The sequence below is a fragment of the Panulirus ornatus genome, chromosome 15 (genome assembly GCF_036320965.1).
Source record: "Panulirus ornatus isolate Po-2019 chromosome 15, ASM3632096v1, whole genome shotgun sequence".
Taxonomy (NCBI): Eukaryota; Metazoa; Arthropoda; class Malacostraca; order Decapoda; family Palinuridae; genus Panulirus; species Panulirus ornatus.
Window position 1 is genome coordinate 32,527,678 of NC_092238.1, and position 24,434 is coordinate 32,552,111.

General features: G+C 40.5%; 1 protein-coding gene across 1 annotated transcript in view; it reads left to right on the forward strand.

The window, feature by feature from the left end:
• Window positions 1-3,305: 3,305 nt before the first annotated feature.
• Gcat (Glycine C-acetyltransferase) overlaps window positions 3,306-24,434 on the forward strand; it is a 41,569-nt gene continuing 20,440 nt past the window's right edge. Inside the window, exons 1-4 of the mRNA XM_071670733.1 lie at window positions 3,306-6,361; window positions 8,201-8,418; window positions 12,015-12,116; window positions 17,116-17,323. Coding sequence (XP_071526834.1) covers window positions 6,337-6,361; window positions 8,201-8,418; window positions 12,015-12,116; window positions 17,116-17,323 — 553 coding nt within the window. The 5' untranslated portion in view covers window positions 3,306-6,336. The remainder of the gene's footprint in view (window positions 6,362-8,200; window positions 8,419-12,014; window positions 12,117-17,115; window positions 17,324-24,434) is intronic.

The following is a 24,434-nucleotide window of genomic DNA, read 5'->3' on the forward strand; positions in this document are numbered from 1 at the left end:
CAATAGCTTCATTGTGCAAGCTTCTTGTACATTCTGTTCTTCAATTTTTCCCATTCTCCAGGGATTTTATCAAACCTCCAATATTTCTCCCAATATGTTCCCACTACCATTCCAGTTAGTTTATTTCCAAATACTTAAACTCATCCCCAACTTCCAGTTTTTAACTACACCATCAAATCCCACACCCTGAATCCCCATTATATTAAATACTTCCTTAATGTTTATGATTAAGTGCTAATATGCTTGTTTTACTAAATATTTATTTTTTCGTACATGTTTGCTGAGAGGTAGTTCTCAGGACAGATGAAGAATGGCCTCATTTGCTCACATTCACTCTAGCTTTCATGTAAAATACATAAAGCCAGACAATATTATCCACAGCCAAGCCTCAGAGTGATCCCGGGATCATGTAGCATCAATTCCTATGGTGTTCCCAGGAATCATTTAGCAGTAGCTCCCACCTCTCAGAAGAATTGTTCAATATCCCTGTCATAAATATGCTTTAAAAATGTAAAGATTGTGATCAGGTCACCCTTCACTCCTCTTTCTTCCAGGTGGACAAATTTAAAAGCCTCCAGCCATTCCTTGTGAGTCAACTCTCCTAATTCTTGTACTAAATTTGTAGTGTTCTTAATTTTGGTACTGTATCTGTTGCCTTTCTCTGGACCTTTTCTGTGTATATGTTTTTGAGGATTTGCCAAAACTAAGCCTGGCACACGCTTATGTCAGTAACAGCTCATTCTTGTGATATGATTACTTTCACAGTTCGGATATGTGTTCTTGTGGTGTCAGTACTGGCATTGGTCGGTTATGTATTCTCATGGCGTCATTACTGGTACTGATTGGGTTGTGTTCTTGTGGTGTCATTACTGGCATTGGTTGGTTATGTGTTCTCGTGATGTCATTACTGATACAGATTGGGTTGTGTTCTCGTGGCGTCATTACTGGCACTTGTCAGGTATGTATTCTTGTAGTGTCATTACCTGTACTGGGTAGGTGTGTGATCTTGGGGTGTCTTTGGTGGCACTGGTCGAGATATGTTCTCTTGGTGGCACTGGTTGGGTGTGTGTTCTCGATGTATCACTAATTGCACAGGTTGGGGATGTGGTCTCGTGGTGGCACTGGTTGGGCACAGGTCAGGGATATGTACTCGTGATGTCATTAATGACATGTGTCGGGTGTGTGTTCCCATGGTGTAATGACTGGCACTTGGCATGCGTTCACGGAATCATTCCTGGCACTGGTAGTATGTTTGTAACTGTAATGTTGTGAGGTTTATTAAGTAAATGTGTGATGTTTAAAGATATGCAGTGTAATCGTGTGTGTGTATTTTTGTATCGGAGTTTTCTAATTGTAAGTTACGTAAGTAATAGATATTTGGATTATTTAGTGTCTTATTCAGGAGTATATAACAGACCTCTCTTTTTTTTAGCACCAATAATTTTATAGTTTGTGAGGGAGTTTGACGTATGGTGTACGGGAGGCTAGCCGACATCACTCACATTGTGTCACCACTTCCCTTACATGCCGCACTCATTTTCCGGCCATTCCTCCCTCTCACTGTCGGGAACTTCAGTGAAGAGGGCTAATGGGAAGGTGATAACAAGTAATGGTGATGTGAGAAGGAGATGGAGTATTTTGAAGGTTTGTTGAATGTGTTTGATGATAAGAGTGGCAGATATAGGGTGTTTTGGTCGAGGTGGTGTGCAAAGTGAGAGGGTTAGGGAAAATGATTTGGTAAATAGAGAAGAGGTAGTAAAAGCTTTACAGAAGATGAAAGCCGGCAAGGCAGCAGGTTTGGATGGTATTGCAGTGGAATTTATTAAAAAAGGGGGTGACTGTATTGTTGACTGGTTGGTAAGGTTGTTTAATGTATGTATGATTCATGGTGAGGTGCCTGAGGATTGGTGGAATGCTTGCATAGTGCCATTGTACAAAGGCAAAGGGGATAAGAGTGAGTGCTCAAATTACAGAGGTATAAGTTTGTTGAGTATTCCTGGTAAATTATATGGGAGGGTATTGATTGAGAGGGTGAAGGCATGTACAGAGCATCAGATTGGGGAAGAGTAGTGTGGTTTAAGAAGTGGTAGAGGATGTGTGGATCAGGTGTTTGCTTTGAAGAATGTATGTGAGAAATACTTAGAAAAACAAATGGATTTGTATGTAGCATTTATGGATCTGGAGAAGGCATGTGATAGAGTTGATAGAGATGCTCTGTGGAAGGTTTTAAGAATATATGGTGTGGGAGGCAAGTTGTTAGAAGCAGTGAAAAGTTTTTATCGAGGATGTAAGGCATGTGTACGTGTAGGAAGAGAGGAAAGTGATTGGTTCTCAGTGAATGTAGGTTTGCGGCAGGGGTGTGTGATGTCTCCATGGTTGTTTAATTTGTTTATGGATGGGGTTGTTAGGGAGGTGAATGCAAGAGTTTTGGAAAGAGGGGCAAGTATGCAGTCTGTTGTGGATGAGAGAGCTTGGGAAGTGAGTCAGTTGTTGTTCGCTGATGATACAGCGCTGGTGGCTTATTCATGTAAGAAACTGCATAAGCTGGTGACTGAGTTTGGTAAAGTGTGTGAAAGAAGAAAGGTAAGAGTAAATGTGAGTAAGAGCAAGGTTATTAGGTACAGTAGGGTTGAGGGACAAGTCATTTGGGAGGTAAGTTTGAATGGAGAAAAACTGGAGGAAGTAAAGTGTTTTAGATATCTGGGAGTGGATCTGGCAGCGGATGGAACCATGGAAGCGGAAGTGAATCATAGGGTGGGGGAGGGGGCGAAAATTCTGGGAGCCTTGAAGAATGTTTGGAAGTCGAGAACATTATCTCGGAAAGCAAAAATGGGTATGTTTGAAGGAATAGTGGTTCCAACAATGTTGTATGGTTGCGAGGCGTGGGCTATGGATAGAGTTGTGCGCAGGAGGGTGGATGTACTGGAAATGAGATGTTTGAGGACAATATGTGGTGTGAGGTGGTTTGATCGAGGAAGTAATGTAAGGGTGAGAGAGATGTGTGGAAATAAAAAGAGTGTGGTTGAGAGAGCAGAAGAGGGTGTTTTGAAATGGTTTGGTCACATGGAGAGAATGAGTGAGGAAAGATTGACCAAGAGGATATATGTGTCAGAGGTGGAGGGAACGAGAAGTGGGAGACCAAATTGGAGGTGGAGAGATGGAATGAAAAGGATTTTGAGTGATTGGGGCCTGAACATGCAGGAGGGTGAAAGGCGTGCAAGGAAGAGAGTGAATTGGAACGATGTGGTATACCGGGGTCGACGTGCTGTCAATGGATTGAACCAGGGCATGTGAAGCGTCTGGGGTAAACCATGTGTGGGGCCTGGATGTGGAAAGGGAGCTGTGGTTTCGGTGCATTATTACATGACAGGTAGAGACTGAGTGTGAACGAATGGGGCCTTTGGTGTCTTTTCCTAGCGCTACCTCGCACACATGAGGGGGGAGGGGGTTGTTATTCCATGTGTGGCGAGGTGGCGATGGGAACAAATAAAGGCAGACAGTATGAATTATGTACATGTGTATATATGTATATGTCTGTGTGTGTATATATATGTGTACATTGAGATGTATAGGTATGTATATTTGCGTGTGTGGACGTGTATGTATATACATGTGTATGTGGGCGGGTTGGGCCATTCTTTCGTCTGTTTCCTTGCGCTACCTCGCTAACGCGGGAGACAGCGACAAAGCAAAATATATAAATAAATATATATGTTCATTACACTTGGTCGAGATCTCCCGCGTTAGCGAGGTAGCGCAAGGAAACAGACGAAAGATTGGCCCAACCCACCCACATACACATGTACATAATTCATACTTGCTGCCTTTATTCATTTCCTTCTCCACCCCGCCACACATGAAATGACAACACCCTCCCCCCGCACGCGCTGGAGGTAACGCTCGGAAAAGTCAAGGCCACATTCGTTCACACTCAGTCTCTAGCTGTCATGTATAATGCGCCGAAACCACAGCTCCCTTTCCATATCCAGGCCCCACAAACCTTTCCATGGTTTACCCCAGACGCTTCACATGCCATTGAGTTTGTTACTGTAGTACTAGTTATCAGTCTGTTGATATATTCATGTGCCAATTTGTCAGTTTTATTATTACTTGAACAAAGTGGTTTCGTGTTGTATACCATTTTGCTCTATTAATGTGCTCGCACTGTATTTGCCTACCACGAACAACTACGTCTAGGAAATACACACATTAATTTTATACATTAAAGTGTGTATTCCTCAGTGTAGACATACAGTATACACATGCATAGTGCCAAATGTGAGACGGCTTGGAGAGCCGAGGCAGTTGGTGGTGGTGTGTGGAGAAATGATCGTGATACCTGGGGCAGTTTTTTTTTTTTTTTTTTTTTGTCAGGTTGCACAGACTGTCATTATTGCGGTACACACTGGAAGGTCACCTTTTCTCTGCATGTTTCTGTATGTGTGTGTGTGTGTGTTGATATGTCTGATTTAATACTGTATTTTTGTGAAGTACGAAGGGAAGGAATAATGCGAGCAGCGTCAAAAAAGACGTAGATTGGCCTAGTACGGCGACTTGCAGTTTTCATGACGTCTAGCTATGTTCTGTGAGCGTTTGTCAAGTAATCCTCAAAGTGTTGGTTACACGTAAAGAGCTCTGGATTTTATTGACCGTATGTTGTAGGCCATATTAACAAGAAACATCATCATATGGACATACCTTGGGACACACTCGCGCAAGCTTGTCATGGTATACAGGTGCTGTTCCCCAAGCCACAAAAAAGACTGTAGACACGTGAATGTCATTGGCCGTTTTTTTACTGTTATTCATTGCATTTAAACAGGAAAGGTTTTTGAACAACCCTATATATTTCTACTTAATTACACGAACACGCAAATTATATATATATATATATATATATATATATATATATATATATGGTTGAAGGTACTGTAGTTCCAACGATGTTGTAAGATTGTGAGGCATTGGCTCGAATTGCGGAGGGTGAACGTGTCGGAAATGAAAGAGAACAATATATATATTGAGGTGGTTCAAATGAAAAAAAAAAAAAAAAGAGAACGCTCTTGTAATAAGGAGAGTGTGCTCGAGAGCAATGTACTGGATGTGATGCGAGTATGATCCACCGTGTTTCTGTGAGGATGAGAGATGCCAGTTAAATGCAATCTTGTATGTTTGGTCTACCTGCGTTAGTGACGTAGACATTCACTAGTTTCATGTGGATATCGGCCTTCTATTTTTTGGGAATGGAAGTTACGAAACCGTCTGTGGTGTCATTCACCTTGGCATCGTGTTGACGTAAGCACACATATATATATATATATATATATTTATATATATATATATGCTCGCCATTTTTCTTGTTAGCCTCATTTGCGTACATTTATTCATTCTTTGTCTTTAGTTATTTGCCGAAACCACAGCCCCCTATCAACCGTCAGACCCCACAGACCTTTCCTTGTATTACTGTGACAGATTTATATGCCCTGTTTACAAGTTTATATGCTTATTCGAGTATGCAGATACTCCAAATCATACCAACGCTAGTCATCAGTATTTGATAGTCAAGGATTGCAAGTTTACTATTTTAGCGCTGAAGTGTGATTGTTTGATGGAACTTGCTGGTTTCCATGGAACGTCTTAGTATACTATTAAAGCGTTGAATAGTGAACGCTGTGTAACTTGTGTTTTCCTTAGAACGCATGAAGATACAGGATATATATATTAGTCTACATTTGCACTAATATGAATGCATGTATAAGAGCGTTGCCAAACAATGTGGCATTACCTGAAAAAACGACGTCCACTCAAGTATTTTTGGCCGAGTGTGGTTGGCACATGCCCGATTCAGCCAAGACTCCCATTGGTCGAGCAGTCGGGCGTCACAAACACTGCGAATTTTAATTTTTCGTTACATAGGGTAACCAACCAACCAGTCATACATGAAATTATATATTTTCCCTTGTATTAAAGTGTATTTAGAGCCATGTTTAACATGTGTATACTCTTGTATATGTATACTCTTGTATATGTGTATGTATAGATATAGGAAAATGTTTGGGAGTTTGCACTCCGGCCATATTAGATAAGTATCGCTAGAGGCGAAATCTTCCGCAGGAGCTCTCTCCAGTCTTCTTCAGCTCTGGCTGAGGAATGATCACCATTTCTCATATTTCAGCTGTTGGAAATATTTTTGATATTGTTTAGAGTTCATTTAAGATAGTGTTGGCTGTACGAATACGTAGTGATATTTGAAGCCTCGCCTCAAAAGAAGCGGGAGAGACGTGGAGATACCTCGTGCTAGGCGGAAAGGTGCAGGACCCGCATCCATCGTCAGAGATGGCAGCATTTATCATTAGAAGAGGTAAGGGTTACATCTCTCTGTCTCTCTCATATATATATATATATATATATATATATATATATATATATATATATATATATATATACACATATATATATCCTCTTTTTCAATCTTCCCTCAGTCATTCTCTCTGGCCAAACCATTTCAAAACACCCTCTTCTGCTCTCTCAACCACACTCTTTTTCTCTTTTATTACCACACATCTCTCTTACCCTTTCAGTACTTACTCGATCAAACCACCTCTCGCCACATATTGTCCTCAAACATCTCATTTCCAACACATCCACCCTCCGCACAACCTTATATATAGCCCATGCCTCGCAACCATATAACATTGTTGGAACCCCTAGTCCTTCAAACATACCCATTTTTGCTCCGAGATAATGTTCTCGCCTTCCACAAATTTTTCAACGCTCCTAGAACCTTCGCCCCCTCCCCCATCCTGTTGCTCACTTCCGCTTTCATGGTTCCATCCGTTGCTAAATCCACCTTCAGCTATCATAAACACTTCACTTCCTCGAGGTTTTCTCCGTTTAAGCTTACCTCCCAATTAGCTTGTCCCTCAAGCCTACTGAATTTAATAACCTTGCTCTTATTCACATTTACTCTCAACTTTCTTCTTTCTCACACTTTACATGCAGCACTCAGGAACCTAGTGATATTCACCATTAAGGGCCACATATCCTGAAGTATTGCTATTTATATGCCTCTGTGGGCAGAGTGCTGGGTAATTTGGAAGTAAATGCTCTATTTTCTTTAAGGTATTTGTATCATGGACATGAAGGGTCTTGCAATATGTTGAAACTGTTTGTAGTCATTTAAAGCTACCTAGTTATTTCATTGTGACTATTTTTCAGTGTTATATTTCTTTGGGGTGGGATCTGTGAGCAGATGTTGCAGAAAAATGAAGTAGGGGCAAGGTTTTTATTTCTTCCTGGTAGTTGGTGGATACTTACAGAATACTAAAAAGGTCTAGACCCATATAAAACTCATGGTCCTGATGAAATTTCATCATATGTGCTGAAGACGTTTGAAGATGCATTAGACAAATCTCTTAAAATACTGTTCAAGATATCACTGGAGAAAGACAAATTGCTAAGGGATTGAGCATAGTTACGCATCATTTCTGTGTATAAGAAAGGAAACCAAGAAGAGGCACTGAACTTCAGACCAGCCTTAGTCAGGTGTGGTCCCAAAGATTTGGAAATGATAGAAAGCAACCATGGCAAACAGTGAGTGTTGTATGGGAGAGTGGTGATTAAGGGGATGAAGGCATATACAGAACATCAGATTGCGGAGGAACACTGTGGTTTTAGGAGTGTTGGAGGATGTGTGGATCAGATGTTTGCTTTAAAGAATGTGCAAGAAATACTTAGAGAAACAAGGATTTGTATGTGGCATTTTTGGATTTAGAGAAAGCATATAACAGGATTGACAGAGATTCCTTGTGGAAGGTCTTATGAATGTATTGTGTGGGAGAAAAGCAACAAGAAGTAGTGAGAACTTTTTTTTAGTGTAAGGCATGTGTCAGAAGTTTTGGGGAGAGATAGAGAGACTAGACTGGAGATATAAGGGTGGAGTGAAAAACATTTTGAGTGGTTGGGTCCTGAATATGCAAATGAGTGAAAGGTACCCATGGGATAGGGGGCTGTGGCTTTAAAGCATTGCACATGACTGCATGAGAATAGATGAGTGAATGTGGCCTATCTTTGTCAGCTCCTAGCGCTTTCTCATTGACGTGGGAAACGATGGATATGAAAAAAAGGAACATATATGCTGATAGCCACATAGAAAGTGAAGCACAACTCTTATTAAAACTCATGTGAAGTAACATTGCAGGGCCAGGCTACTTGAAGTGTTGCCAAACAGGAGTCCGTTTGAGCCATGCGCAGGCTGCTTGTCGGGATATCCTGGAGGGTGAACTAGAAGGCATCAGGGAAGCAGGCACATGGAAGACTGAACGTGTCATCACCAGTAAACAAGCAGTAAAAATCAGAGTTCAAGGAAAGGAGTCTGGAATTCTTAACTTCTGCTCCAATAATTACCTTGGTCTTTCAGTAAGTAAAGTTTTTGTTTATTCTCTATCTTCTGCTTCAATATTTGCTATCTATATATCTATCTATCTATCTCTGATGCCTGTTACCTCTGGGAACTCCCTCAAGGAGGTGGCCACAGCAAAAGAGTCTCCATAACTGGTGAACTCCATTGCCATTCTTTGCTTTTAGTACCTCACCCTTAACAGGCCACTGGTAGAGGGCTGCTCTTGAGGAGTATTTCCAGAGGCTCTTACCTAACGTTCTTTCTGACTCCTACCCGATCAATCTACCAAATGTTCCAACTGCTAATTTACCTAATGTTCCCTCCTAATATTCTTACCTACTATCTCTACCTAATGTTCCTACTTACTACTTCTATGTATTAATCCTACTGTTTTGCCATAAGGCAGGGCCAGCACATATTACTCACCACAGGAAAATTTAGACATACGAAGAATGAGTTGTGTGAGTTGAGTGTTGTCATTTATTATCTCTGACAATGCGAGATTGTACATTTGTGGGCAGAATGCCGGCAGTCCATGTGTTGGTAAGGCAGAAAGAAAAGACAGTTACCTGAGTCAAAGGAGTGCCACTTGACAACTACTGAAGTGTTGGCTTTCTACACAGAAGTCACTAACCCTCCCAATACCCAGGCTGGTGGTAATGGTTATGTACCTGTTTGGTTAGTGGCAGCCTACCAACTATTAGTATATTTGTTTCTGTATTTTAGTTCTAAGTAGCTTTTGTAAATGTAAATCACCCTTCCCCACATATGAACATTCTGCATTAGTACATCAGTTTGCATCCAAATAGTTATTTAGCAGATTGATAGTTCTAAGATGGAGTGAGCTACTCGTCAGTTTTCAGTAGCTCATAATTACCTGGAACGGAGACCCAGCTCTCTTACTGGCAGTGGAATCATGGTCATTATTATTGTTTCCTTCAGTATATGAATTCAGAGTCAACATCAAAATCTGGTGATGTATTGATGTGTTGATAATATATTTTAAGATAGTTCCATATTTTATCAGTCTTTATAAGCTCAGCTCTTATATGTTACTTGTCTTTTACTTTTGTGTGGGTCATTTCCCTAGTGAGCAAGGTAGCATTGATTACTTTTATTCATCTGTTTGTACTCTACGGGGAGGGAGTTTTACACTCTTGGGGCCCCATCTCCTGAACATTCTTCATTGTCAAACAGGTTCTTTGATTTACATATGCTGTCTGCACTAACCATGTCTTTAGTAATTTTATTCCGTTCATCTGCGACTTTATACTGTAATGGTACTTTTTTACATCTTTTTGAACAAGTTATTTGCTTGATTTCATGTTATGTCCTCTGCTTGTCCTGTCCCTTCTTTTTTCAAAGAGCTGTTTATTGTTTATGTCATCAATTTGGTTGAAAAACTTAAAAGGTTTTGATTAGGTCACCTTGCACTCTTCTCTCCTTCAAGGGGTGCAAGATTAAAGGTTTAGGATTTTCCTGTAACTCACTTAATGCTGGTACCATCTTTGTTGCCTTTCTCTGGACCTTCTCATTTAGCTCTTTGCACTTCTTTAGATGCAGTAACCAAACTTTTGAGGCACTTTTTATTTTAGATCTTATGTAGGATATATCAACAGCTTGCTATTCTAACATTTGCCAGCAGATGGCATGTCTCTTTAACTATTCCTGTAATGTGGGACTCAGGTAACAGGTTAGGGATGATGACCCCCAGGTCCTTCCAGCACATAGAATACCAAAGCTTATTCCTTGCTAGGTAATTATCATATTGAGGCCTTCTTTCAGTTTGTTGTATCCTTATGACTTTATATTTAGTTGGGTTGGATTTCATCAGCCATGTATAAGACCAGCTTCAAAATCTGTGAGTATATGCAATCCTCTTTACTTCTTTCCCCTATGACCTTTGCGTAATTAAGTGGGAGTCCATACCTGTAGGCAAGTCACTTACATAGATCATGAAAAGAATGGTCCCATAACAGAACACTGCAAGTGAAAAATTGCCTTTTGTGAGGCTTTGTTCACTAGGTATACAGTCTAGTCATGGAACTTATGACTTGTTACTTTTTAGGAGTGGCACAACCTTAGGCAGCTGAATTCTTTAGAAAGACGTAATGGGTAATACCAAGACTTTATCATAGAAATTGGTCTTAGGGTGATTATGAATATTTATCATAGAAATTGGTCCTGGGGTGATTATGAATACTATATAGAATAAATTATCTATCATGCCACATTATCTCATTGATGCATTACTTATATTCAAGTTTTTGGTGTATTCTCAAATCATTAGAATTTGTATCAGTATCCATTTCTTTTCCCGTACAGTATCTGTATGTAGATGGTGAAATATTGTTGATTGTCCCATTTTTCATTTGCTCATATTTGTTTTCATTCAAACCTGTTAGGTTCGCTTCTACCCTTTTAATATATGATATCCAAATCTCTTAGCAGTTTTTCATGATCATCATTTTCCACTGCTTTGCTTACTCTCATGTCATTTGCAGAATATCTGACTATATTCTCTCTTATTACCTTTTTTATGCCTGCTATCATAATTTTGAGGAGTATTGAAGCTAGTACTCTTCATTCTGGTACACCTGAAAGAACATCTATTTGTTAGAAGTTCTTTGATACATTTTCCTGTTTTTCCTTTTATATTTTGATCTGCCACTTTCTTTATTAGTATATACTTCATAGTTTATCAAGTAATTTTGCAAAATCAAGTTTAACGAAGTCTTTTCTTTTCCCATTCATTTATGTTTCATTTATGCTGTTATAGTAAACTAGTAGATGTGTTTGTATGCTTTTACATTGTCCAGTGCTGTGCTGTCCCTCATTTATGGGTTAGTGTGAAAGATGATTCACAATGAGTTTTTTCATCACTTATTTAATACTTTAAATATTTACAGTGTTGAGTTGACTGGTCAGTTATTTTGGCAGCAGTTTGGTTTCTTTGTGAATTGGTGACTGAAGAGGGAGTAGAAGGATATAGTGAAGGATGCTTTGGGGTTTTTGTGCCTGTACATTCAAGAGAGTGAATGGCGTGCATTAGATGAAATGAATTGAATTGTACTGTTTTTTTGTTATTATTATCCCAGAAAGGGACCTAATATTACCCAGGGCAACCTTTCCAGGGGCTCCTGCAGCTCAAAGACTGCACTACATTTGATAAGCAGCAGGGACAGAATGGAGTCCTTTGAAACAAGAAATTCTTTGACAAAACTATTTTTTGTCAAGTGACAGTGATACAGCCTAGCCAAAGTGATTTTTCTCTTGCAATTTAATGTAATGCAAGGGAAGTCTGGTAAAGCAGAACTAAGGAATTGTATAATTATAATGTATGAGGGGTATTGTACTTTCATTGGGCTGAATCAGGACAGATGAACAGAAGAGATAGACTGTGGAGTGGTATTTGTGGTTTGGTTACCTATGTTGTGCTCTGGTTTTGGTGCATTAACACAATAGATAGAGACTGAAAGTTTGCAAGTAAGGCCATTATTAATTTGTTTCCTTAAGGCTACCTTGCTAAGGTAGGAGATTTAGGTAGGTTTGAAATAAAAATTGATTTTGCATATCTTATAAACCTAATTGTTTATAATGTTTTCTTCCTCAGAGCCATCCAGAAGTTATTCGAGCAGGGAAGGATGCACTCGACAAGTATGGAGCAGGACTCTCTTCTGTCCGTTTTATTTGTGGTACACAGGACATTCACATGGTGAGTATGTTGGTAAAGCGTTAACTAAAAGATTTCAGTGTGCAACAATGGTCTTGGTTTCATTACTGCATTTTACTGAAATATCAGTCATGGTAATTGGTTTGGTGAAGAGAGGTGGTGCAAATCTTGCATAAGATGAATTTTGCAAAGTGACTGGAGTGGTTAGGATTATGGTGAGATATCTTATGAAGGGGATGGCTGTGCTGCTGAATAGTTAGTCAGGATTTTATCTGAATGGATCCTGTTGCCACCCTGCCACACATGAAATGGCACCCCCTCCCCCCGCCTGCGCATGAGATAGCACTAAGAAAATACAAGAAAGGCCACGTTCGTGCACACTCAGTCTCTAGCTGTCATTTTAATGCACTGAAACCTCAGCTTCCTTTCCACATCCAGGCCCCACAAACTTTCCATGGATTACCCAGGACGCTTCACATGCCCTGTTTCAGTCCATTGACAGCATGTCGACCCCGGTATACCACATCGTTCCAGTTCACTCCATTCCTTGCATGCCTTTCACCCTCCTGCATGTTCAGGCCCCAATTGCACAAAATCTTTTTCACTCCATCCTTCCACCTCCAATTTGGTTTCCCACATCTCATTCCCTCCACCTCTGACACTTATATCCTCTCTGTCAATCTTTCCTCGCTTATCCTCTCCATGGGACAAAACCATTTTGATACACCCTCTTCTGCTCTGTCAACCACACTCAACCACAGGGAGATGGAGTTAGTATTTTGAAGGTTTGTTGAATGTGTTTGATGATAGAGTGGGAGATATAGGGTGTTTTGGTTGAGGTGGTGTGCGAGGCGAGAGGTTCAGGGAGAATGATTTGGTAAACAGAGAAGAGGTAGTGAAAGCTTTGTGGAAGATGAAAGCCGGCAATGCGGTGGGTTTGGATGGTATTGCTGTGGAATTTATTAAAAATGGGATGACTGTGTTGTTGACTGGTGGGTGAGGATATTCAATATGTGTATGGTTCATGGTGAAGTGCCTGAGGATTGGCAAAATGCATGTAAATTGCCATTGTACAAAGGCACAGGGGATAAAGGTGAGTGTTCAAATTTCAGAGGTATAAGTTTGTTGAGTATTACTGGGAAATTATATGGGAGGGTATTGATTGAGAGGGTGAAGGCATGTACAGGGCACCAGATTGGGGAGGAGCAGTGTGGTTTCAGAAGAGAGGATGTGTGGATCAGGTGTTTGCTTTGAAGAATGTGTGTGAGAAATACTTAGAAAAGCAGATGGATTTGTATGTAGCATTTATGGATCTGGAGAAGGCATATGATAAGAGTTGATAGAGATGCTCTGTGGAAGGTATTAAGAGTATATGGTGTGGGAAGTAAGTTGCTAGAAGCGGTGAAAAGCTTTTATCAAGGATGTAAGGCATGTGTACAATTAGGAAGAGAGGAAAGTGATTGATTCCCGGTGATTGTCGGTTTGCAGCAGGGATGCGTGATGTCTCCATGGTTGTTTAATTTTTTTATGGATGGGGTTGATAGGGTGGTGAATGCAAGAGTTTTGGAGAGAGGGGCAGGTCTGCAGTCTGTTGTGGATGAGAGGGCTTGGGAAGTGAGTCAGTTGTTGTTCACTGATGATACAGCGCTGGTGGCTGATTCAGGTGAGAAACTGCAGAAGCTGGTGACTGAGTTTGGTAAAGTGTGTGAAAGAAGAAAGTTGAGAGTAAATGTGAATAAGAGTAAGATTATTAGGTTCAGTAGGGTTGAGGGACAAGTCAGTTGGGAGGTAAGTTTGAATGGAGAAAAACTGGAGGAAGTGAAGTGTTTTAGATATCTAGGAGTGGATTTAGCAGCGGATGGAACCATGGAAGTGGAAGTGAGTCAGAGGGTGGGGGAGGGGGTGAAGGTTCTGGAAGCGTTGAAGAATGTGTGGAAGGCGAGAACGTTATCTTGGAAAGCAAAAATGGGTATGTTTGAAGGAATAGTGGTTCCAACAATATTATATGGTTGTGAGGCATGTGCGGAGGAGGGTGGATGTGTTGGAAATGAGGTGTTTGAGGACAATATGTGGTGTGAGGTGGTTTGATCGAGTAAGTAATGAAAGGGTAAGAGAGATGTGTGGTTGAGAGAGCAGAAGAGGGTGTATTGAAATGGTTTGGTCACATGGAGAGAATGAGTGAGGAAAGAGTGACAAAGATGATATATGTGTCAGAGGTAGAGGGAACGAGAAGTTGGAGACCAAATTGGAGGTGGAAGGATGGAGTGAAAAAGATTTTAAGCGATCGGGGCCTGAACATACAGGAGGGTGAAAAGCATGCAAAGAATAGAGTGAATTGGAACGATGTGGTATACCAGGGTTAACGTGCTGTCAATGGATTGAACCAGGGCTTGCAAAGCATCTGGGGCAAACCATGGAGAGTTTTGTGGGGCCTGGATGACACTTATATATGTAATAATATGTATGTTTCCCGCATCAGGGAGGTAGTGCAAGGAAAACAGACGAAGAAAGAACTAACTACCCACATACACATATTTATACATAAATGCTAACACATGCACATATACATGCATATACATTTCAACATATACATACATATACACACACAGGCATATACATATATACACATACTTATTCATACTTGCTGCATTCGTCCATTCCTATTGCCACCCTGCCACACATCCTGGAAAGGACAAAAGAGGCCACATTCCTTCACACTCAGTCTCTAGCTGTCATGTGTAATACTGAAACCACAGCTCCCTTAACACATCCAGGCCCCACAGACCTTTCCATGGTTTACCCCAGATCCTTCACATGCCCTAGTTCAATCTATTGGCAGCATGTTGACCCCAGTATACCACATCATTCCAATTCACTCTATTCCTTGCACGTCTTTCATCCTCCTGTATGTTCAGGCCCTGATTGCTCAAAATCTTTTTCACTCCATCCTTCCACCTCCAATTTGGTCTCCCGCTTCTCCTTGTTCCCTCCACCTTGACACTTATATCCTCATTGTCAGTCTTTCCTCTCATTCTCTCTATATGTCCAAACCATTTCAACACACCCTCTTCTGCTCTCTCAACCACTCTTTTTGTTTCCACACATCTCTGCTACCCTTTCATTGCTTACTCGATCAAACCAGCTCACACCACATTTAATCCTCTAATATTTCATTTCCAACGTATCCACCCTCCTCCGTATCTATAGCCCATGCCTCACAACCATATAGTATTGTTGGAACTGCTGTTCCTTTAAACATGACCATTTTTGCTCTCCCAGGGGTGAATGAAAGGGAAAAAGAAGAGGCAAGGGAAAGTATTTATGAATATTAAAGGAAGTGAAACACCTGTTTTAAGATGTGCCAGGTCATAGTTATAGGAAAGACATGAAAAGGTAGACTTTCAAAACTGCAGTGTGGGGAAAGCAACAATTTATTATCAAACTGGCTCATCCTTAAGTTGCCAATGGCCACACAGTGATGTCACGACACAGCATCTTGCCAGTCATTGTCTGGTCTAGCTGGTGGTGGAGGCAAGCAAGCAGCTATCTTTTGAGAGTAAAACCCATAGTGATGTCTATATTAAGGAGGACATTGTACAAGGCAAGTGGATCAAGCTTCGGAGTTAGCCTAGGAGAGTTGATAAGTTGGACTGCTTTTGACTTGACTTTGTCAAGTAAGGATGCAAAGATATAAATGGAGCAACTGTTTGTAGACCGTTCCATAATGTTATGATCTGGAATACTCATATTAGTATCTTCAGTGTCCATGATAAGTGTTATATCATTTGGAAATAATAAATTTCGTCGGCCTAAGTGTGATTGGAGTTAATTGAATGTCACATATGGTCAGTAGTTTGTTTAATTGTTCTCATTCATCTGCTAATGCTTTGTTATCATGTTGGAATTTTGAATCATCATCCATATTGTAAACCATTCGTTTTTTTCTATTTTATAAGATAAGAATTAAAGGTACTTGACCAAGTTATTGTTGTTTCTGACCTGTTTGTATTCTTTAATATCTTTTCAATTTTTTTTAATACTTTATTGAACTCTTCCATTTCTGTTTTGGGTGATTTGTAAGTAACATTGTTACTAGTGTTTATGGCTGGAATGTTTATTGTTTGTGATTTACATATCTTGTGAAATAGATTCAGTATCTGGTTAACTTTTTTGCTTACTATTGACATGCATTGTTGAAACTTAGTTGGCTTAAATTGCAAAATCACTTTGCCTGATTTTGTCTCTTGTCAACTTTAAATGTCTCATATCCTTTAGAATCAGCTTTGCTTTTGATTTTCTCATTCATCCATATTTCAGTTAGGTTGACAAGTCTTTTCTGGAATTGTTTGTGATTCATCTTAGCATATTCATGTTTAATATTTTCCTTGGTAAGCTTCTTGTAATCTCAAGTAGGAGGGGAAGACCAAGTTGATGGAAAGATAAAAAGGCTATGAGGTGCAGAGCCTGCACATTTAGGATGTGAAAGGCATGCATGGGATAGAGAAAATTAGGACAATGCTTATAGGGAGTGACATGCTGTCCATGGACTGAAGCAAAACATATGAAGTGATGTGGGAAACACAGAGTTAGTCTGAGGCTTGGCTGTGGATTGTAAGCTCTGGTTTCAGTGCATTGTTCTAAACAATTACTGATTGGATATAAGTGAGGCCTTTATTTTCATGTCTTCCTTGCTAAGACATGAAAGAGCAAACAAAGATTAAAATTAATTGTTTTGAACACACATCCAGTGAGTGTTATACTGATGGTTATTTCAGATGAAAAGGAAAGTACAACTTGCTCAGTGAAATAACTTTTTTATTGAGCACTTTCAAAAACACTTGTGTAAGTAGGGCAGAGATGTTGTGGCCTAGTTTTTTCTTTTTTCAAAAGCAGTTACAGCACCATTAGTGTTGCAGAATTTAATATCTTTTTACCACTTTCATCCTGAAAACCAAATAATTACACAGATCATACATGTAGTAAAGTTCAAAGGCTCTGAAACAGTATTTTTCTTAGTGTATTTGAATCTTTATTATTACAGGATTTGGAAGAGAAAATAGCAAGATTTCATGGTCGTGATGATGCAATATTATATGCCTCTTGCTTTGATGCCAATGCTGGACTATTTGAAATATTACTTACACCTGAGGATGCTGTACTCTCTGATGAATTAAATCATGCCTCAATAATTGATGGCATTCGACTTTGCAAGGCCCGTAAGCTTAGGTACCAGCACAAGAATATGCAAGGTATGTTATTTTAATGTTAATCTTTGTAAAGGTGTATACATAGATATACATAGATGAGTGAGGAAGCAGGATCATTAAGCATCAATGGTTTCAATGATGATTGACAAGTGTGCAGAGGAGAGGTTACAGGATGTTAATAAACATGATGAGAGAGGTAGCAGGTAGAAAGTCAGATTGTTTCTTGATGGACATGAGAGTGAAAGTTGGGATAGGGACCTATCAATTTATGTTTCATTGATTTTCACCATTTTTAGAATAACATTCATGGTCCATTAACATCTTTTTTTTTTATTTATGTAAGTTTGGAATAACACGACCATTATCAGGCAGACAGTGCAGTGGTATAATGTCTCCAGTGCTGTGCGAGAAGCACTTATACACATTGTGTGGATACAGTATGTAGCCTTTGAGTGCTATAGTACTTTGTGCTGCTATATATTATTGGGTAAGATTATTACTTAGGAAGGAAATTATGCTCGCAAGCAAATTTTCAGTATGGACAAGACCATATTATCGTGAAAGAGAATGCCTTTGAGAATGTACATTTCCCTTGAAAAGAAGATGAAACCAGGAATCAGTGCTGCCAAGGATCACTTCATGCTGTTTTGGGTGGGGGGGATGCTGACTGCTAGGTGACTGCAGCTTAAATCATTAATGGTCTACAATTCAGAAAATTCCAGGGGTTGTAAAAGATACATGAAGCAGTATTTGCATGTCTATTATTATTATTCTAATCTGAAGGGGTAGATAACAGGCATAGTTTTCTGTGATAATTTTGCTACAAAGTTCCAGATAGAGCTGAAGGAGTATTGTGTGAAAGAAAATATAAGTTTGAAGATTCTCATTCTTATCAGTAATGCCCCTGGCCATTTACCCACAATACAAGACATTTGTGAGAACATAAATGTAGTTTTTCTTCTGTCCAACACTACATTAATCCAGTCAGTGGACTAGGGATGACATCTGCTTTTAAGTCCTACAATGTAGGGAGAACATCTGCAAAGCCTGTGAAGGCTACATAGAATGACAAGATGACTGTGAAGGAAACCACATTATTCCTTCTCAGTCTGATGCTCTGCGTATATCATGACACTTTCAATTGCCAGTGTGCGATAGAACTTAGCAGGTGCACTTAGCAAACTTATGTAGTTTGAACACACATTTGTCTTTTCCACTTTATACAATAGCCCTATATATGCTTTCTGCTAATTCTCAGGCTCCTCACCATGATCCATATATGATTATTTTTTTTTGATATACTTAATCGTCATCTCCCATGTCAGTGAGGTAGCACAAGGAAACAGATGAAAGAATGGCCCAACCCACCCACATACACATGTATTTACATACACACCTACACACGCATATATACATACCTATACATTTTAACATATACATACATATACATACACAGACATATATATACACATGTACATATTCATACTTGCTGCCTTCATCCATCCCATTACAACCCCACCACACATGAAATGGCACCCCCCCCTCCGTGCATGCGTAAGGTAGTGCTAGGAAAAGGCAACAAAGGCCTCGTTCATACATTGAATATCTCCACCAACCAGTCAACAACAATCACCCCCTTCTTTTTATAGATTCCACTTTAGTACCATTCAAACCCACCACCTTGCTGGCTTTCATCTTCCACAAAGCTTTCGCTACCTTATCTCTGTTTACCAAATCATTCTCCCTGATGCTCTCACTTCTCACACCACCTCGACCAAAACACTCTACCATCAAACACATTCAACAAACCTTCAAAGTACTCTGTCCAACTCCTTCTCACTTCACCACTTCTTGTTATTACCTCCCCATTATCCCCCTTCACTGATGTTCCCTTTTGTTCTTATGTCTTATGCACTTTATTTACCTCCTTCCAAAACATCTTTTTATTCTCCCTAGAATTTAATGATGCTCTCACTCCAACTCTCATTTGCCCTCTTTTTCACCTTTTGCACTTTCTCTTGACCTCCCACCTCTTTCTTTTATACATCTCCTAGTCATTTGCACTATTTCCCTGCAAAAGTCGTCCAATGCCTGTCTCTTCTCTTTCACTTACAACCTTACTTCATCATCCCACCACTCACTACCCTCTCTAATCTGCCCACCTCCGACCTTTCTCATGCCACTGGCATCTTTTGCGCAAGGCAAGCCATCAGTGCTTCCCTAAATACATCCCATTCCTCCCCCACTCCCCTTACATCATGTGCTCTCATCTTTTTCCATTCTGCTCTCAATCTCTCTTGGTACTTCCTCACACAAGTCTCCTTTCCAAGCTCACTTACTCTCACCACTCTCTCTCATCACTCTCTTTGCCCCAACATTCTCTCTTCTTTTCTGAAAATCTCTACAAATCTTCACCTTCACCTCCACAAGATAATGATCAGACATCCCTCCAGTTGCCCCTCTCAGCACATTAACATCCAAAAGTCTCTCTTTCACATGCCTATTAGTTAACACGTAATCCAGTAATGCTCTCTGACCATCTCTCCTACTTACATATGTATACTTATGTATATCTCTTTTTTAACCAGGTATTCCCAATCACCATTCCCTTTTCAGCACACAAATCTACAAGCTCTTCACCATTTCCATTTACAACACTGAACGCCCCATGTACACCAGTTATACCCTCAACTGCCACATTACTCACCTTTGCATTCAAATCACCCATCGCTATAACCCAGTCTCGTGCATCAAAGCTGCTAACACTCTCACTCAGCTGCTCCCAAAACACTTGCCTCTCACGATCTTTCTTCTCATGCCTATGTGCATACGCACCAATAATCACCCATCTCTGTCCTTCTACTTTCAACTTTACTCATATCAATCTAGAGTTTACTTTCTTACAGCGACAAAGTATAATAAATAGATAAATAGATATATGTATCCTCTACCACTTCTGAAACCACACTGCTCTTCCCCAATCTGATGCTCTGTACATGCCTTCACCCTCTCAATCAATACCCTCCCATATAATTTACCAGGAATACTCAACAAACTTATACCTCTGTGATTTGAGCACTCACTCTTATCCCCTTTGCCTTTGTACAATGGCACTATGCACGCATTCCGCCAATCCTCAGGCACCTCACCATGAGTCATACATACATTAAATAACCTTACCAACCAGTCAATAATACAGTCACCCCCTTTTTTGATAAATTCCTCTGCAATACCATCCAAACCTGCTGCCTTGCCGGCTTTCATCTTCCGCAAAGCTTTTACTACCTCTTCTCTGTTTACCAAATCATTTTCCCTAACCCTCTCACTTTGCACACCACCTCGACCAAAACACCCTATATCTGCCACTTTATCATCAAACACATTCAACAAACCTTCAAAATACTCACTCCATCTCCTTCTCACATCACCACCACTTGTTATCACCTCCCCATTTGCGCCCTTCTCTGAAGTTCCCATTTGCTCCTTTGTCTTACGCACTTTATTTACCTCCTTCCAGAACATCTTTTTATTCTCCCTAAAATTTAATGATACTCTCTCACCCCAACTCTCATTTGCCCTCTTTTTCACCTCTTGCACCTTTCTCTTGACCTCCTGCCTCTTTCTTTTATACATCTCCCACTCAATTGCATTTTTTCCCTGCAAAAATCGTCCAAATGCCTCTCTCTTCTCTTTCACTAATAATCTTACTTCTTCATCCCACCACTCACTACCCTTTCTAATCAACCCACCTCCCACTCTTCTCATGCCACAAGCATCTTTTGCGCAATCCATCACTGATTCCCTAAATACATCCCGTTCCTCCCCCATTCCCCTTACTTCCATTGTTCTCACCTTTTTCCATTCTGTACTCAGTCTCTCCTGGTACTTCCTCACACAAGTCTCCTTCCCAAGCTCACTTACTCTCACCACACTCTTCACCCCAACATTCACTCTTCTTTTCTGAAAACCCATACAAATCTTCACCTTAGCCTCCACAAGATAATGATCAGACATCCCTCCAGTTGCACCTCTCAGCACATTAACATCCAAAAGTCTCTCTTTTGCGCGCCTGTCAATTAACACGTAATCCAATAACGCTCTCTGGCCACCTCTCCTACTTACATACGTATACTTATGTATATCTCGCTTTTTAAATCAGGTATTCCCAATCACCAGTCATTTTTCAGCACATAAATCTGCAAGCTTTTCACCATTTCCATTTACAACACTGGACACCCCATGTATACCAATTATTCCCTCAACTGCCACATTACTCACCTTTGCATTCAAATCACCCATCACTATGACCCGGTCTCGTGCATCAAAACCACTAACACACTCATTCAGCTGCTCCCAAAACACTTGCCTCTCATGATCTTTCTTCTCATGCCCAGGTGCATATGCACCAATAATCACCCATCTCTCTCCATCAACTTTCAGTTTTACCCATATTAATCGAGAATTTACTTTCTTACATTCTATCACATACTCCCACAACTCCTGTTTCAGGAGTACTGCTACTCCTTCCCTTGCTCTTGTCCTCTCACTAACCCCTGACTTTACTCCCAAGACATTCCCAAACCACTCTTCCCCTTTACCCTTGAGCTTCGTTTCACTCAGAGCCAAAACATCGAGGTTCCTTTCCTCAAACATACTACCTATCTCCTTTTTTCACATCTTGGTTACATCCACACACATTTAGACACCCCAGTCTGAGCCTTCGAGGAGGATGAGCACTCCCCGCGTGACTCCTTCTTCTGTTTCCCATTTTAGAAAGTTAAAAAATACAGGTGTTTGCTTTGAAGAATGTATGTGAGAAATACTTAGAAAAGCAAATGGATTTATATGTAGCATTTATGGATCTGGAGAAGGCATATGGTAGAGTTGATAGAGATGCTCTGTGGAAGGTATTAAGAATATATGGTGTGGGAGGCAAGTTGTTAGAAGCAGTGAAAAGTTTTTACCAAGGATGTAAGGCATGTGTACGTGTAGGAAGAGAGGAAAGTGATTGGTTCTCAGTGAATGTAGGTTTGCGGCAGGGGTGTGTGATGTCTCCATGGTTGTTTAATTTGTTTATGGATGGGGTTGTTAGGGAGGTGAATGCAAGAGTTTTGGAAAGAGGGGCAAGTATGAAGTCTGTTGGGGATGAGAGAGCTTGGGAAGTGAGTCAGTTGTTGTTCGCTGATGATACAGCGCTGGTGGCTGATTCATGTGAGAAACTGCAGAAGCTGGTGACTGAGTTTGGTAAAGTGTGTGAAAGAAGAAAGTTAAGAGTAAATGTGAATAAGAGCAAGGTAATTAGGTACAGTAGGGTTGAGGGTCAAGTCAATTGGGAGGTAAGTTTGAATGGAGAAAAACTGGAGGAAGTAAAGTGTTTTAGATATCTGGGAGTGGATCTGGCAGCGGATGGAACCATGGAAGCGGAAGTGGATCATAGGGTGGGGGAGGGGGCAAAAATCCTGGGAGCCTTGAAGAATGTTTGGAAGTCGAGAACATTATCTCGGAAAGCAAAAATGGGTATGTTTGAAGGAATAGTGGTTCCAACAATGTTGTATGGTTGCGAGGCGTGGGCTATGGATAGAGTTGTGCGCAGGAGGATGGATGTGCTGGAAATGAGATGTTTGAGGACAATGTGTGGTGTGAGGTGGTTTGATCGAGTAAGTAACGTAAGGGTAAGAGAGATGTGTGGAAATAAAAAGAGCGTGGTTGAGAGAGCAGAAGAGGGTGTTTTGAAATGGTTTGGTCACATGGAGAGAATGAGTGAGGAAAGATTGACCAAGAGGATATATGTGTCTGAGGTGGAGGGAACGAGGAGAAGTGGGAGACCAAATTGGAGGTGGAAAGATGGAGTGAAAAAGATTTTGTGTGATCAGGGCCTGAACATGCAGGAGGGTGAATGGAGGGCAAGGAATAGAGTGAATTGGATCGATGTAGTATACCGGGGTTGACGTACTGTCAGTGGATTGAATCAGGGCATGTGAAGCGTCTGGGGTAAACCATGGAAAGCTGTGTAGGTATGTATATTTGCATGTGTGGACGTATGTATATACATGTGTATGGGGGTGGGTTGGGCCATTTCTTTCGTCTGTTTCCTTGCGCTACCTCGCAAACGAGGGAGACAGCGGCAAAAAAAAAAAAAAAAAAAAGAAGATATATGTATATATACACTAAATATTCTAACCAATCAACAGCTCAGTCACCTTTCTTAAGAGATTGAACTGCAACACCATCCACTCTAGCTGCCTTTCCACACTTCATCGTACACATTACTTTCATCACCTCTCCTCTCTTCACCAAACGTTTTTCTGTGACTCTCATTTCACGCACCTCCCTTACCCAAACAACCTACATCTGCCACCCTAATCATCAAACACATTCATCATTCCCTCAGAATACTCACTTGTACTAGCACTATTAACCTCCTTTCAAAATATCGTATTCTCCCTGAATTTCACTGATATTCACTCACCCCAACTGTCATTTGCCTCTTTTTCAACTCTTGCGTCTTTCTCTTCACCTGCTGCTTTCTCTTGTACACCTCCCATTCATTTACACTCCTTCCTTACTTGTAAGTATCAACTATACATCTCCCAGTCATTTGTCCTTCCCTGTAATTACCACCCACACATGTCCTTTTCCACTAGCAACTCTACTTCGTCATTCCACCACTCGCTACCCTTTCTCTCTTGCGTGCATCCCATCTTCCACATGTGATGCACATCTCTTGTACATGCCATCACTGCTTCCCAAAATATCTCCCATTCTTCATCCACTCCTCCACCCACTCATGTCCTTTTCCACTAGCAACTCTACTTCGTCATTCCACCACTCGCTACCCTTTCTCTCTTGCGTGCATCCCATCTTCCACATGTGATGCACATCTCTTGTACATGCCATCACTGCTTCCCAAAATATCTCCCATTCTTCATCCACTCCTCTTGCTTCATTTACTTGCCACTTTTGCCAGTTCTATACCCAGTCTATCCTGATATTTCTTTACATGTCTCTTTTCCAAACTCACTCTTTTTCACTACCCTCCTCTCATTAATATAATTTCCTTGTATGATGTCTTTTCAAATATGGATTTATTTCAAAGTCTTTCATAAGATAGTCTAATGTTAACTTTGTGATAAGAAACAACAGCATTGTAGTC